The sequence below is a fragment of the Lipotes vexillifer genome, unplaced genomic scaffold (assembly GCF_000442215.2).
Source record: "Lipotes vexillifer unplaced genomic scaffold, Lipotes_vexillifer_v1.1 scaffold2235, whole genome shotgun sequence".
Classification (NCBI taxonomy): Eukaryota; Metazoa; Chordata; class Mammalia; order Artiodactyla; family Lipotidae; genus Lipotes; species Lipotes vexillifer.
Window position 1 is genome coordinate 68,648 of NW_006797409.1, and position 14,393 is coordinate 83,040.

The 14,393-nt window shown below is 42.3% G+C and overlaps 1 protein-coding gene across 1 annotated transcript in view; it reads left to right on the forward strand.

Annotated features, from left to right (window-relative positions):
• The window catches only part of CCDC191 (coiled-coil domain containing 191), a gene marked incomplete at its 5' end in the record, with an annotated part of 80,414 nt that extends 66,634 nt beyond the window's left edge, over positions 1–13,780 (forward strand). The window contains 3 exons of the mRNA XM_007469531.1: positions 1,009–1,161; positions 1,703–1,848; positions 13,636–13,780. Coding sequence (XP_007469593.1) covers positions 1,009–1,161; positions 1,703–1,848; positions 13,636–13,780 — 444 coding nt within the window. The remainder of the gene's footprint in view (positions 1–1,008; positions 1,162–1,702; positions 1,849–13,635) is intronic.
• Between the last annotated feature and the right edge of the window lie 613 nt (positions 13,781–14,393).

Here is a 14,393-nt window from a genome sequence, read left to right on the forward strand (position 1 = left end):
GTTTTTGGTTTTTTTTCAGAAGAGTTATTTAGCATTTTCCTTTAAACTCACATGTGCTGTATTTCATTTGTTCCAATAACAGTTTTCAGAATTTTTAAGGGATCTTCTGATTATCTTTCTTTTTCTCCCTGGTTCTCTGTGTTTTTCTAGAAGATGGAGAGCAGAGAGGGTAGGAGGTTGTGTGTTTCTGGCTTCCCTTGCCTTTTGGCTCCCAGGTGTCACAGAGACCTCCTGTGGTGGTCATTTTGGCCAGTATGTGTGACTGCCAAGGGACTCACTTGGATCAGTCACATTCACAGTGCTCAGTGGTGAGACAAGACTCAGAAAAAGGTCTAATGGGGAGGACTAAGAGAGAAGGGCTTTTCCCTCTGCCTCTTAAGAGAATGTAACAGTTACTTTTAAAAAAATCTGTAAAGTCTGAGTTGTATGTTTATTTTGGTAGAATGATACTCTGAGCCCTTTAAGTTGGTAAGATATTAAATTATGCATCATGTTATTCTTCTACCAAATGGTTTGTGGTTTATTGATAATGTCTAAATTTCAGTGCTAGTGACAGCTCATTCTACAAAACTAATTGAGAGTATTGGCATTTCCTCAATTAGACAGTGGTTAAGCACATAATAAAGAGAGGTTTGTTATGCAGTTGCTGCCCAAGCTCCAGGAGAAGGAACCAAGAATGTTGCCACCCATGCACTTTAAAACTCAGTGCAAGAGACAAAATGGTTTTGGAGGTTGTTTGTTCCATTTCCTGAATAACCAGCCAGTCATTGTGGTCTTCAGGGAGTCAGCATTGAAAGGCTATGCATGATATGAATCTAAAGTCCCCATGTAATACAGTCAGTAGTCAAAGCTTTTAGGACATAGGTGAATGTCCGTAAGATTATTCTCTCTAGTAACTGCCTGTATGTGGTTTACAGCATCACTTGCCAAGGTGATGTGTGTGTATTTCCTTAAATGATTTAACATATAAAGAATAATTTCCTTTTCTCATTTTAAAAAACTGTCCAGGTGGCCAAAGGACATCACTCTTTGGCCCTACAGAGGAAATGCCTGCTGACCTGGTTCCAGTGGAGTCAGGAAAGCCTGGCTAGGAAGATGGCCAAAGCTGATCAATTTTATTCCCAAATATTACTTAGGAGAGTCATCCGGGGCTGGCTACAGGTAAGGCCCCAATGAAGGGAGTGTTAAATACATGTCTCTGCCCAACCCTATGTAAGAAAATTAGGTGCACTCCAGATGTCAACAGTCATTATGTTTTTTTCAAGAACAATATAGAAGAGGCAATTCAATTCACTGCTTTGAAATGAATTTGAAAATGTCAAATCAATATTTTGTTAGTATAAAATCTTAAGCACGTTTCTTTTCACATACAGAGTATCCCTATAAACTGTAATGTGTCATTACATCAGCTTTTGTTTTTATACTAATTTCTTCTTTCTTGTCCCATAATTGCTCAAGTGGTTTTACTAGAAACCTACGCCCTCAGTCTTATAACTGTTTCTATCCCTCTGATTCCATTTATTATCTTTTAATACCTTACAGAGGATATGGCCTTGGCTGCCACATCATCCTTTCTCCTTATGCCTCCAGTGTCCTTTGTTTCATGTCTGGTTCGATTCTTTCTCTTTTGTACTGTTTATTTGCTTGAATTCTTTGTCTGTGATGTTATTTGTCTCACTTTTTTCCCTGTTCTCATCCCCAGTACATGACTGACCTCGAGGAAGCAGTACAAACACTGTGTGTACATTTTCTTCAGAAGAAGATTTTCAGGGCCTGGTATAACATGGTCAGGGAGGCCAGGCTCGATTCCCAGAACAAGCACAAGGTTGCGGCGGAGCACAGTGACAGGTGAGGTTTTCATGTCTACGAAAATTCACTCAACTGATTTCACAATTGCTCTGCAATAGATTCTATGCCTGGAATGTATCTGAAAAGATAAGGTGGAGGCTAGGAGAGCTGGGCACTCGGAGATATCCGGCAGTGGGGGGAGTCCCAGCTCACCCCCTGACTGCATGGGGTGAAGACAAAAGAGTAACCCCCTTGAACTCCAGGGTCCCCATCTTTAAAATGAGGAAGGGGAGGAGGATGCCTGCCCTCCCTTCCTCACAGGACCGGCAAGAGAATACAGTGAACTGTGCATATAGCTGATTCACTTTGCTGTACAGTAGAAACTAACACCATGTTGTAAAGCAACTATACTCCAATAAAAAATGTTTTTAAAAAGTGAATTTTGAAATACATGAGACACACCTAAACAGAGGTACTGTGTTCTTTGTCATAGTTTTTTAAGTTTAATTTTTTAAAAACATTATTTATTGTGAAATATAACACAAATATAGATGAGTGCTTAAATCCTATAAATACAGCTTAATGAACTATAAAGTGGACACCCCTATTACCACTCCTGAGGTTGAGAAGTAGGACACTGCTGGCCCCCAGAAGTCCCCACGGGCTCCTCCCCAATCACAGGTCCCACCCTTTCCTCCTGAAGGTAAACTACTCTCCTGACCTTTATGATAAGCATTTCCTCGCACTTCTTTTTATTTATACCTCCTAAGTATGCACCCTTCAAGACTTGGAACTTTATATAAGTAGAATCATACTATATGTCATATTAATATTTATAATACAGTGATGACATTTAATTCAGTGTCTTTGGGGAATAAGGTATTCCATATAAGTATGCTTTTTCTTCGTTTTATAACTTTAAGCATTTTGGATAAAAATGTTCTAAATTTCATTATGCCCTTCCCTTGGAGAGTAAACAAACGATCTGTCCTTTTTTGGTGATTTAATGTCATTCCTTAGGAGCACCAGTTAATGTGGTGGGCATAAGCCTCCAGGTTCTGAGGTGTGAAGACTATTGTGAAGGTGTAGAAGTGTCCCTTTTCTCACTATATCAATTCACTTTTGGTTGCTTTGTTTTCATTTGTGTGTATGTGTGTGCGTGTCTGGTTTTTTATAAGTGTTTCTATCTTGTTGCCAGTAGGGTGCCCACCTCCAGCAAAACCTGCTCATCCTTGTTTAATTTACAGGTACTAAAATCTGTGGGCAGAAAAAACATAAGCAAGTTGATTCTAATTTTGTCTAAAATAAATAGGCAGTGAATGAGGGTATTCAGAGGACTTGCCTTTGAAGAAATGCTCGCATTTGAACCTCCCTATTCCTCTTTTATAAAATGAGAATAACTGCAAAACCTGTCTTACAGCGTTGTTGTGAGGACTAAACAAGGTAACACAGGACCTCAGTTAATGTACTGCTTGGCCCAAAATAACAGCTATTGTTTTGTTTATTGTCATTGTTAATGTAGTACTATTAAACACCCTTTTTGTCCGCCTTTGTTTTCTGTTTCTCAGCTGCCAAAAACAGACCGAGAGATTCACTAGGACAGCTGCCTTATGTGACACGGGGCAGTAAGAGGGCTTTCACACATGCCATCTCATCTGATGGATGAGTATAGGCCAGAGGGGAGGGGACAGATGTCAGGATTCTCATTTTCAAGCAAAGAAACTGAAGCTACGCTCAGGTCGATGAACTGCCCAAATAACAAATGGTGGAGCCACTCAGGTCGATGAATTGCCCAAATAACAAGTGGTGGAGCCTGGACTCCAAATCAGGTTTTCTGGCTCCAAATCATCCTCTTCCTGCTAAGTCAGTCTTCTTCCCCATTTTTCTAATTCAATCTCATTTGTAAACTAAAATACAATAGTAAGATAGTGGTCCTATTTAGGGTTTGAAGTTAGTTAGCTAGAAAATCAGTATGTGAATCCATGCATTCAACAAGAAGTAAATTCTCAGCCAGAGTCCACTTGATGTAAGAGCACGGCTGTGACTTCATCTCTCCCCACTCTGCCCCTTGTTCACCATGGTCCAGCCCCACTAGCCTCCCCCAGTGTTCCTCAGACAGACAATGCTCACGTCTGTGTCACAGCTCTCACTTGACCCAGAGCTCACCATTCAGGTTTCCACTCAGATGCATGCCACCTGCCTCCATTCCCGTCTATCCAATAACCTGCCCTATTTTCTTCACAGCACGTAGGACTCTCTGAAATTGTCATTTACTGTTTACATGTTTATCGTTTCTCCCCATCACATCTTGCGCACAACTGTATTCTCAGCATGACAGAGCCTAGTACATGGGTGTATGATAGATATTTGGTACACAAATGGATGCATTTTATGGCAGGAGTGACACTAATGGATCTTTTAAAAGGAACGTTAACACTTAAAAATTGATATTCAGAGTTCTTAATTTTATTTGAACGAAAGAATACTGTATAGAAAAGCTGTGGGTGAGAAACTGCAGTACCACTGAAAAGATGATTCCTAGTAAGACCATGAGGTTTAATTCTGCATATCTGTATCACTTCTAGGTGTATATAATTTGTAATTGGATATAGATTTATAATTTTACAAATCTGGTATTTTTTATATACATGGCGGGACTAAGAGATGTCTCCAGACCTAAGTCTCTCATTGTCAGCAGTCACTGTGTAGTTCTGCAATTAGAGCTCAGCTATGCGCTTGGCCAGTTGTTCTCAGCTGAACTAGTACTTCTTATATATCTGGTATTGCCTTGATACTGTAGTTCTTAACCACTTTGGAATCATAGACCCCTGTGAGGTAGTAATGAAGGTCACAGACCTGCTCTCCAGAAAAATGCACATATGCACATCACATACAACTTCACACAAAATGTCGAGTTGGTGGACCTCAGGTGAATAGATGTAGGTAGGTAGATAGATGTAGATAGGTAGGTAGGTAGGTAGGGAGATAGAGACTATAAATAAGCACCAAACCAGTGATTGTGCCCATGTGCTTTAGGAGTTCAGAGGAAGGAAGATAAATGCAGGCACAAAGACGATCCAGGAAGATTCCCCCGGGGGCAGAGCATTTCAGTCAGGATAGAACAGTAGGAGCTAAAATGTAGAAGTCAGAAAATGGGAGCGTAGCCAGAAGAAAGTTGTGAACAGCACGTGAGAGTTGGAGATAGGGGCAAGGACTGGGAGTGAGTCATATAGCCGAGTACAGGAAGGCATAAATGGTGGACTGGATGGATAAAAGAAGAAAGCAAATCAAGCAGCTCCACTCCTTGAAGCCTTTTTTAACTGAACAGTAATACCTCCACCAACAAAAAAAATCAACATTATCAGAAGCATCAACCAACCATCAGCCATAAAACTAATGGGGACTGAAATGCATTCTAGGGGGGCTTCATTAGAAGGTCATGAAGCCAGAATAAATCCGTCTATGCCTCTACTTGTGAAAATATAAACTTAGCTATTCTTGCCTCTGCCTTTACTTAAGACATGCCCTCTTCTAGGAATGCCTTTTCTTTGCCTAGGAGGGATCAAGATGGCGGAGCAGGAGGACATGGAGCTCACCTCTCCCCACAAGCACATCAAAAATACGTCTACGGGCTTCCCTGGTGGCACAGTGGTTGGGGGTCCGCCTGCCGATGCAGGGGACGCAGGTTCGTGCCCCGGTCTGGGAGGATCCCGCATGCCGTGGAGCGGCTGGGCCCGTGAGCCACGGCCGCTGAGCCTACGCGTCCGGAGCCTGTGCTCCGCAACGGGAGAGGCCAACAGCAGTGAGAGGCCCACGTACCGCCAACACACAAAAAAAAAAAAAAAAAAAAAAAAAAAAAAAAACACTTTTTTTAAAAAATTTTGGCCTGTGAGCCATGGCCGCTGAGCCTGCGCGTCCGGAGCCTGTGCTCCGCAACGGGAGAGGCCACAAAAGTGAGAGGCCCGCGTATCACAAAAAAAAAAAAAAAATCTACATGTGGAACAATTCTCACAGAAAACTATCTAGAAACTGGCAGAAGAACTCTGTACAACCAAAGCTGCAAGAAAGATCTCCACTTAACCGTGTAGGGCAGAAAAAAGGCATCAGATTGGGACCTGTGTCCCTGGGAGGGATCTGAAAGGAGAAGGTCCACATGGGCAGACCCTTACCCTGGGGAGTGAGCAGGCCAAGCCACAGTCTGAGTGTTCAGTCCTGGGGCCCTGAATGGAGGAGACAAGCCCCTTTGGCTGCTGGGAGAACTGCTGGGACAGATAGAAGAGCTGCAGAAGCCTAACTCGACTCACAAGGAGTGCACACAAGTTGGCTTGCAACAAGCCAGGGCAGAGAGAGCCTTGCACTGGTGGCTGCTGCCTCACCAGACTCCCTAACCCAAACGGGGCAAACACCCCTGCTCTGGTCACTCCACACCAGTCTTGTGTGAGATCAGGGTCAACCGGGTTATAGGAAAAGAGTCAGTCTAGCTACACAGAGACAGCCCCTGGGGGGCCTGGGTTGTGATCTAGGTGGGGTGGCAGCAGCCACTGTCAGTGGGCACGCGGGCAGCACCCCAGGAGCAGGCAGTGCTTCATCCCCCAGCTGAGCAAACGCCCCCATCCACACTGCAGTTTGGTGCAGGATCTGGGGCAGACAGGCCCAGGGAGAAGGCCTGACCTAGCTGCTCAGAGACAGCCCTGGGGGACTGGGCTGTGATCCAGGTGGGGCGCCAGCGACCACTGTCAGAGCTCGGTCCAGCAGCACAGGAGCACCCGGCCCCGCCCACTCCATAGCACAGCTCAGTGCTGGGTCTGGGGGAGACTGGTCCTATAAGAAGGCTGCCACAGAGGCAGCCCAGATCTCAGGCGGCAGCACAGCCACCTCAATCCCTGCAGCCACAGTGCCCTGACCCCCAGCCCCAGCCTAGCAAATGCCCCGGCCCCGCCCACTCCACACCACAGCCTTGCACACTGGGACAAACACAGCAGGGGAAGAGATGTGACCCTGGGCTGCGTCTGAGCAGAGCTGGCGTCACCTACTTAGGCGGCACATTGGTGCTCTGTAAGTGCACGAGCCCCAGTTCCTTCAGCACTCCCCACCTTTGGGGCGGAGCATGCACTTAAGGGTAATGGAGCCTGATCAAGCCTGACCCTCAGAGCTTCTGCTGCAGCAACTGGGAACCTGACAGGGTGGTGACTACAGAGAGGAAGTCCTGCCTCACACCCTGCACAGGATTTAGGTCCCCCAACACCAACCACACCCCCATCAGAGTGACAATGGCCAGTACACCCTGAGGACAGACATGGCTGGTGTCCATGTCAAAACCAGCCCTCACACCAAAAACACTGGACATACACAGTCTACACAGGGATGCTCTCACATAGAAACACTCCTTCGAGACCAAAATAGATAACTGTTTCTCCTAAATTCATGGAGACAGAGAAACTTAACTAAAATGAAAAGCAGAGGAACTACTCCCAATTAAAAGAGCAAGAGAAATCCCCTAAAAGAACAAATAATGAAACAGAGCTCACAAGTCTACCAGAACTCGAGTTCAAAAAGGTAACAGTCAAAATGCTAACTGAATTAAGAAAGATTATCAATATAAACACAGATCACTGTAACAAGGAACTAGAAACTAAAAAAATGAACCAAAGATAATTCAATTTCCAAGATAAAAAGCAATCGGGAAGCAATGGATAGCTGACTGAATGATGCAGATGAACGAATAAGTGATCTGGAAGACAGAATAATGGAAATCACCCAATCAGAACAGCAGACCACTATGGAGAACAGTATTGGAGGTTCCTTAAAAAACTACAAATAGAACTACCATATGACCCAGCAATCCCACTACTGGGCATACACCCTGAGAAAACCATAAATCAAAAAGAATCATGTACCACAATGTTCACTGCAGCTCTATTTACAATAGCCAGTACATGGAAGCAACCTAAGTGTCCATCGACAGATGAATGGATAAAGCAGATATGGCACATATATACAATGGAATATTATTCAGCCATAAAAAGAAACGAAACTGAGTTATTTGTAGTGAGGTGGATGGACCTAGAGACTGTCATACGAGTGAAGTAAGTCAGAAAGAGAAAAACAAATACCGTATGCTAACACATATATATGGAATCCAAAAAACAGTCGTTCTGAAGAACCTAGGGGCAGGACAGGAATAAAGATGCAGACGTAGAGAATGGACTTGAGGACATGGGGAGGGGAAGGGTAAGCTGGGACAAAGAGAGAGTGGCATGGACGTATATACACTATCTAACGTAAAATAGATATCTAGTGGGAAGCAGCCGCATAGCACAGGGAGATCAGTTCAGTGCTTTGTGTCCACCTAGAGGGGTGGGACAGGGAGGGTGGGAGGGAGACGCAAGAGGGAGGAGATATGGGAATATATGTATATCTATAGCTGATTGACTTTGTTATACAGCAGAAACTAACACACCATTGTAAAGCAATTATACTCCAACAAAGATGTTAAAAAATAATAATACTTATTGGGCAGGCCAAAAAGTGCCTTCAGTTTTTTAAGTAAAAATAAAAGACACATTTTTCATTTTCACCCAGAACTTTATTGAACAACATATTCACCCTTTTGTTCCACTACCTTCTACCATTTTTCAGGCAACTTCATAATTCCATCTTCCCAAAACGTTTTATCTTTTTTGAGCAAAGAACTGTTCCAGGTGCCTTTTACAGTCTTCCAGGGAATTGAAATTTTTTCCATTAAGAGAATTTTGTAAAGACCAAAATAAATGGAAATCCGAAGGTGCAATGTCTGCTGAATACGGCAGATGAATCAGAACTTCCCAGCCAAGCTGTAACAGTTTTTGCCAGGTCATCAAAGAAACATGTGGTCTTGCGTTATCCTGATGGAAGATAATGCGTTTTCTTTGATTAATTCTGGATGCTTTTTGTTGAGTGCTGCTTTCAGTTGGTCTAATTGGGAGCAGAACTTGTTGGAATTAATCGTTTGGTTTTCCGGAAGGAGCTCATAATAGAGGACTCCCTTCCAATCCCACCATATACACAACATCACCTTCTCTGCATGAAAGCCAGCTTTTGGTGTGGTGGGTGGCGGTTCATTTCACATTGTTGTACAGTATCCACTTTTCATCGCCCGTCACAATTTGTTTTAAAAACGGAATGTTTTCATTACATTTCAGTAGAGAATATCATGTGGGAACGTGGTCAGGAAGTTTTTTTTCACTTAACTTACGTGGAATCCAAACATCAAAGCAATGAACGTAACCAAGCTGGGGCAAATGATTTTCAACACTTGATTTGGATATTTTGAGTATGTCAGCTCTCTCCCACGTGGTATAGCGTTGATTGTTCTCAATTATTGTTTTGATTTGATTGCTATCAACTTCAACTGGTCTACCCAACCGTGGAGCAACATCCAGCGAGAAATCTCCAGCATGAAACCTCGCAAACCACTTTTGACATGTTCGACCAGTCACAGCACCTTCTCCATACACTGCACAAATCTTTTTGTGCATTTCAGTTGCTTTTTTACCTTTCTTGAAATAATAAAGCATAAAATGCCAAAAATGTTGTTTTTCTTCCATCTTCAATATTAAAATGGCTACATAAAAATTCACCAATGTTGATGTCTTTTTTTAAATGCATGCTGATATGACAGCTGTCACATCCAATCTAACAAAATTGTTTCGAATGAAGTTAAAGACAAATAAGTGCTACTAGAGCCATCTTATGGAAAAAACCAAACGAACCTATTGGCCCACCCACTAAAGCGGCAAAAGTTAAAGAGAGGATTCTAAAGGCAGCAAGAGAAAAACAAAGAGTTGTTTACAAGGGAACCCTCATAAGGCTATCAGCTGATTTCCCTGCAGAAACTCTGTAGGCCAGAAGGAAGTGGCGTGTTATAGTCAACGTTCTGAAAGGGAAAAACCTGCAACCTAGGATGCTCTATCCAGCAGGATTATCATTTAGAATAGAAGAAGAGATAAAGAATTTCTCAAACAGGCAAAAACTAAAAGAATTCAGCAATACCAAACCTAACCTAAAACAAATGTTGAAGGGTCTTCCTTAAATGGAAAGAAGAATCCATAGGAAAGGGAAAATCCCAATAGGAAGAGCAAATATATAGTTAAGGACTGAAGATCACTCAAATAAGCCAGTACATAAGAGATTATAAGAGATTATACCTACAGTTATAAGAGATTATAACTACAGTAAACAATAAAAGGATAAGCATGAAGATGTAAAGCAGGACATCGAAATCACAAAACGTGGGGGAGGAGAGTATAAAAACGTAGATAGGGGCTTCCCTGGTGGCGCAGTGGTTGAGAGTCCGCCTGCCGATGCAGGGGACGCGGGTTCGTGCCCCGGTCCGGGAGGATCCCACGTGCCGCAGAGCGGCTGGGCCCGTGAGCCGTGGCCGCTGAGCCTGCGCGTCCGGAGCCTGTGCTCCGCAATGGGAGAGGCCACAACGGTGAGAGGCCCGCGTACCGCAAAAAAAAAAAAAAAAAAAAAAAAAAAAGTAGATACCTTTTAGAATGTGTTTGAACTTGAAAGATCATCAGTTTAAAGCAAGTAGACGTATTTATGGGTCAACATACTTTAACTCCATGTTAACCACAAATAAAAACAATCCAATAGATTCACAAAAACCAAAAAGAAAGGAATCAAGCATATGCTACAAAAGAAAATCATCAAACTACAAAAGTAAAAGCAAGAAGAAGAAATGAACAAAGAAGAACTACAAAAATAATTGGAAAACAAGGATTAAAATGGCAATAAGTACATACGTATCAATAATTAATTTAAATGCTGATAGACTAAATGCTCCGATCAAAAGACACAGAGTGGCAGACTGGATAAAAAACCAAGAACCTGCAATATACTGCCTAAAAAGGAAACTCACTTCAGGGCAAAAGACACAGACTGAAAGTAAGGGCAGCAAATGGAAACAACAAGAAAGTGGGGGTAGCAATACTCATATCGGACAAAATAGAGAACCTGGATTCATTCCAGGGCCACAAGGATGGTTCAGCATATGCAAATCAGTCAATGTGATACACCACATTAACGAAAGGAACAACAAACCACATCATCTCAATAGATGCAGAAAAAGCATTTAACAAAATTCAACATCCATTCGTGAGAGAAACTCTCACCAAAGTGGGTATAGAGCAAACATATCTCAAAACAATAAAGGCCACTTACGACAAATCCACAGCCAATACAATACTCAATAGTGAAAAGCTGAAAGCCTTCCCACTAAATTCAGGAACAAGACAAGGATGCTCACTCTCACCACTTCTATTCAACCCAGTATTGGAAGTCCTAGCCACAGCAATCAGACAAGAAAAATAAATAAAAGGTATCCACATTGGAGGGGAAGAGGTAAAAGTGTCATTATTTGCAGATGACATGATACTCTATATAGAGAACCCTAAGTCTCCACACAAAACTATTAGAACTAATAAATGAATTCAGCAAGGTAGCAGGATACAAAATTAATATACAGAAGCCTGTTGCATTTCTTTACACTAAAAATGAAATACCAGAAAGTTCAAAAACTATCCCATTTAAAATCACATCAGGGGACTTCCCCGGTGGTCCAGTGGTAGAGAATCCGCTTTCCAATGAAGGGGACGTGGGTTTGATCCCTGGTCAGGGAATTAAGATCCCACATGCTGAGGGGCAGCTAAGCCCATACACCACAACTACTGGGTCCGCATGCTGCAAACTACAGAGCCCACGCACTCTGGAACCCGCGTGCCACAGCTACAGAGCCCACATGCTCTGCAGCCTGCGCGCTACAACTAGAGAGAAGACTGTGTGCCACAACAAAAGACCCCGCATGCCACAACGAAGATCCTGCATGCCAAAACTAAGACCCAGCACAGCCAGACCCAATGCAGCCAAAAAATAATAATAATAAAAATAAATAAATAAAATCGCATCAAAAAAATAAAATATGTAGGAACAAACTTATCCAAGGAGGTGAAAGACCTACATGCTGAAAAGTACAAAACACTGATAAAGGAAACTGAAGATGACTCAAGGAAATGGAAACCTATCCTGTGCTCTTGGATTGGAAGAATTAACATTGTTAAAATGGCCACACTATCCAAAGCAATCTACAGATTTAATGCGATCCCTATTAAAATACCCATGACATTTTTTACAGAAGTAGAATAATACTAATATTTATATGGAACCACAGAAGACCCAGAATTGCCAAAGCAATTTTGAGGAAAATGAATAAAGCTGGAGGTATAACCCTTCCAGACTTCAGACAATACTACAAAGCTACAGTAATCAAAACAATGTAGTATTGGCACAAAAAACAGACTTACCGATCAATGGAACATAATAGAGAGCTCAGAAACAAACCAATGCACCTATAGTCAATTAATCTACAACAAAGGAGGCAAGAATATACAATGGAGAAAAGACAGTCTCTTCAACAAATGGTGTTGGGAAAGCTGGACAGCTACATGTAAATCAATGAAATTAGAACATTCCCTCACACCATATACAGAAGTAAACTCAAAATGGTTTAAAGAGCTAAATATAAGACATGACACCATGAAACCTCCTAGAAGAGAACACAGGCAAAACATTCTTTGACATAAAGGTAGCAAAGTTTTCTTAGATCAGTTTCCCAAGGCAAAAGAAAGAAAAGCAAAAATTAACCAATAGGAACTAATCAAACTTAAAAGCTTTTGCACAGCAAGGGAAACCATCAACAAAACAAAAAGACAACGGACAGAATGGGAGAAAATATTTGAAAATGATGTGACCGACAAGGGGATAATATCCAAAACAACCAGCTCATGCAACTCAATATAGACAAACAAAACAACCCAATCCAAAAAAGGGCAGAAGACCTAAACAGACGTTTTTCCAAAGAAGACATATAGATGCCCAACAGGCACACGAAGAGATGCTCAACATTGCTAATTATTAGAGAAATGCAAATCAAAGCTACAAGATGTCACCTCACACTAGTCAGAATGACTATCATGAAAAAGTCTACAAATAATACATGCTGGTGAGGGTGTGGAAAAAAGAGAACCGTTGTACACTGTTGGTGGGAATGTAAATTGGTGCATCCACTATGGAGAACAGTATGGAGGTTCCTTATGAAACTAAAAATACAGCTACCATGTAATCCTGCAATCCCACTCCAGAAAAAAATGAAAATTCTAATTCAAAAAGATACATACATCCCAATGTTCACAGCAGCAATGTTCGTAATTTACAAAGCCAAGACATGGAAGCAACCCAAAGGCCCATCAGCAGACAACTGGCTTAATATTTTTTTCCTCAACTAAAAAAATTCAAGACCGTTGTTGGAGGTGAGGTTACCAGTGGGCTTTTTAAACAATTCACATCCAATCACCAGGACCTTGATGCTAATAACTGTGCAATGTGCTGCATGTGCTTTCCCAGCATCTCTACCTCAAGGACTTTGGCTGCTGGAGCCTTTGTTCCACTAGCCCTGCCTCACACACAAGGTGCAGGCTGTGGTCAGACCCCCTGAGGAGTACATCTCATGGCCTGCACTCAGAGGCCACCAGGTGCTCTGCTCAGGTGTCACCTTCTCACAGAGGGTGACCTGTGATGGAAGACCACCTGATGGAAAAGAAAAATAACCCATTAGTCACTTCCATCCTCTTTTGTTGCTTCATTTTCTTTGCAGCAGCATTACTGTCTGAATCCCTATTGTGATTTCCATACCTTTCATATAACATTTTATTCACATAAGGATTACTTTTGTAAAGTATGTAATTCAGTTAGATGGAGAGTCAACTTTTCTGTCGTATTTCACTTTTTTCCTTTTTATTCTTAAAGGAGGATTCTCTGGATCACATTTCAGACATGGAAGAAGTTTACAAAATTTACGAAAGAGGAAAGAGGAAAAGAAGAAAGGCGAGAGCAGCTCCGTAGGAAGGTAGCTGAAATTCTTCCAGACTTCCAGATGCTCACACCGCTGTGACTCAGGTGTACAGCTATCAGATGCTCGGCCCGTGGGTAAGGAGTCCTTGGTGTGCCAGTGGCCACGGCCCAGTGCAGTGCTCGCAGTGATTACAATGGGAATCTCCATCAGTCCGTGTGTGTGTGTGTGTGTGTGTGTGTGTGTGTGTGTGAGATCTCCACCCACCCACATGTGCGCGCATATATCTGGTTTATGTTCTGTCACGTACTTCTTGGATCAAAGAAATTATTTTGTGAATTTGTATTCCCTTCTTTGATTTCTCCTAGGTTGCTAATCAGTCCACTAACGCATTTATCACAGCAGGATCATCCGAAGGAACAGTCTAGAGCTCTGCTGTTCAAATGTACCCTATGTATTTTTAGGATCATAAACTTTAAAAAGGACACGTGTTTGCTTGCCTGAGACTGTGAAGAAAAATATGTCCTTATAGCTTAATGTGAACTGTTGACAAATGTAACTTTAATTAAACAGAAATTAAAAGTAGTGGGCACTTAGAAAAGGAGGGCCAGTCATCTGGTACCTTAGCATCAGCAACAGGCATCCTGCCAGACCCTGTCCTTTTTGCCCACCTGATGGAAAACCGTGGATCAAAAGGCATCCTAGGCAGCTGCTG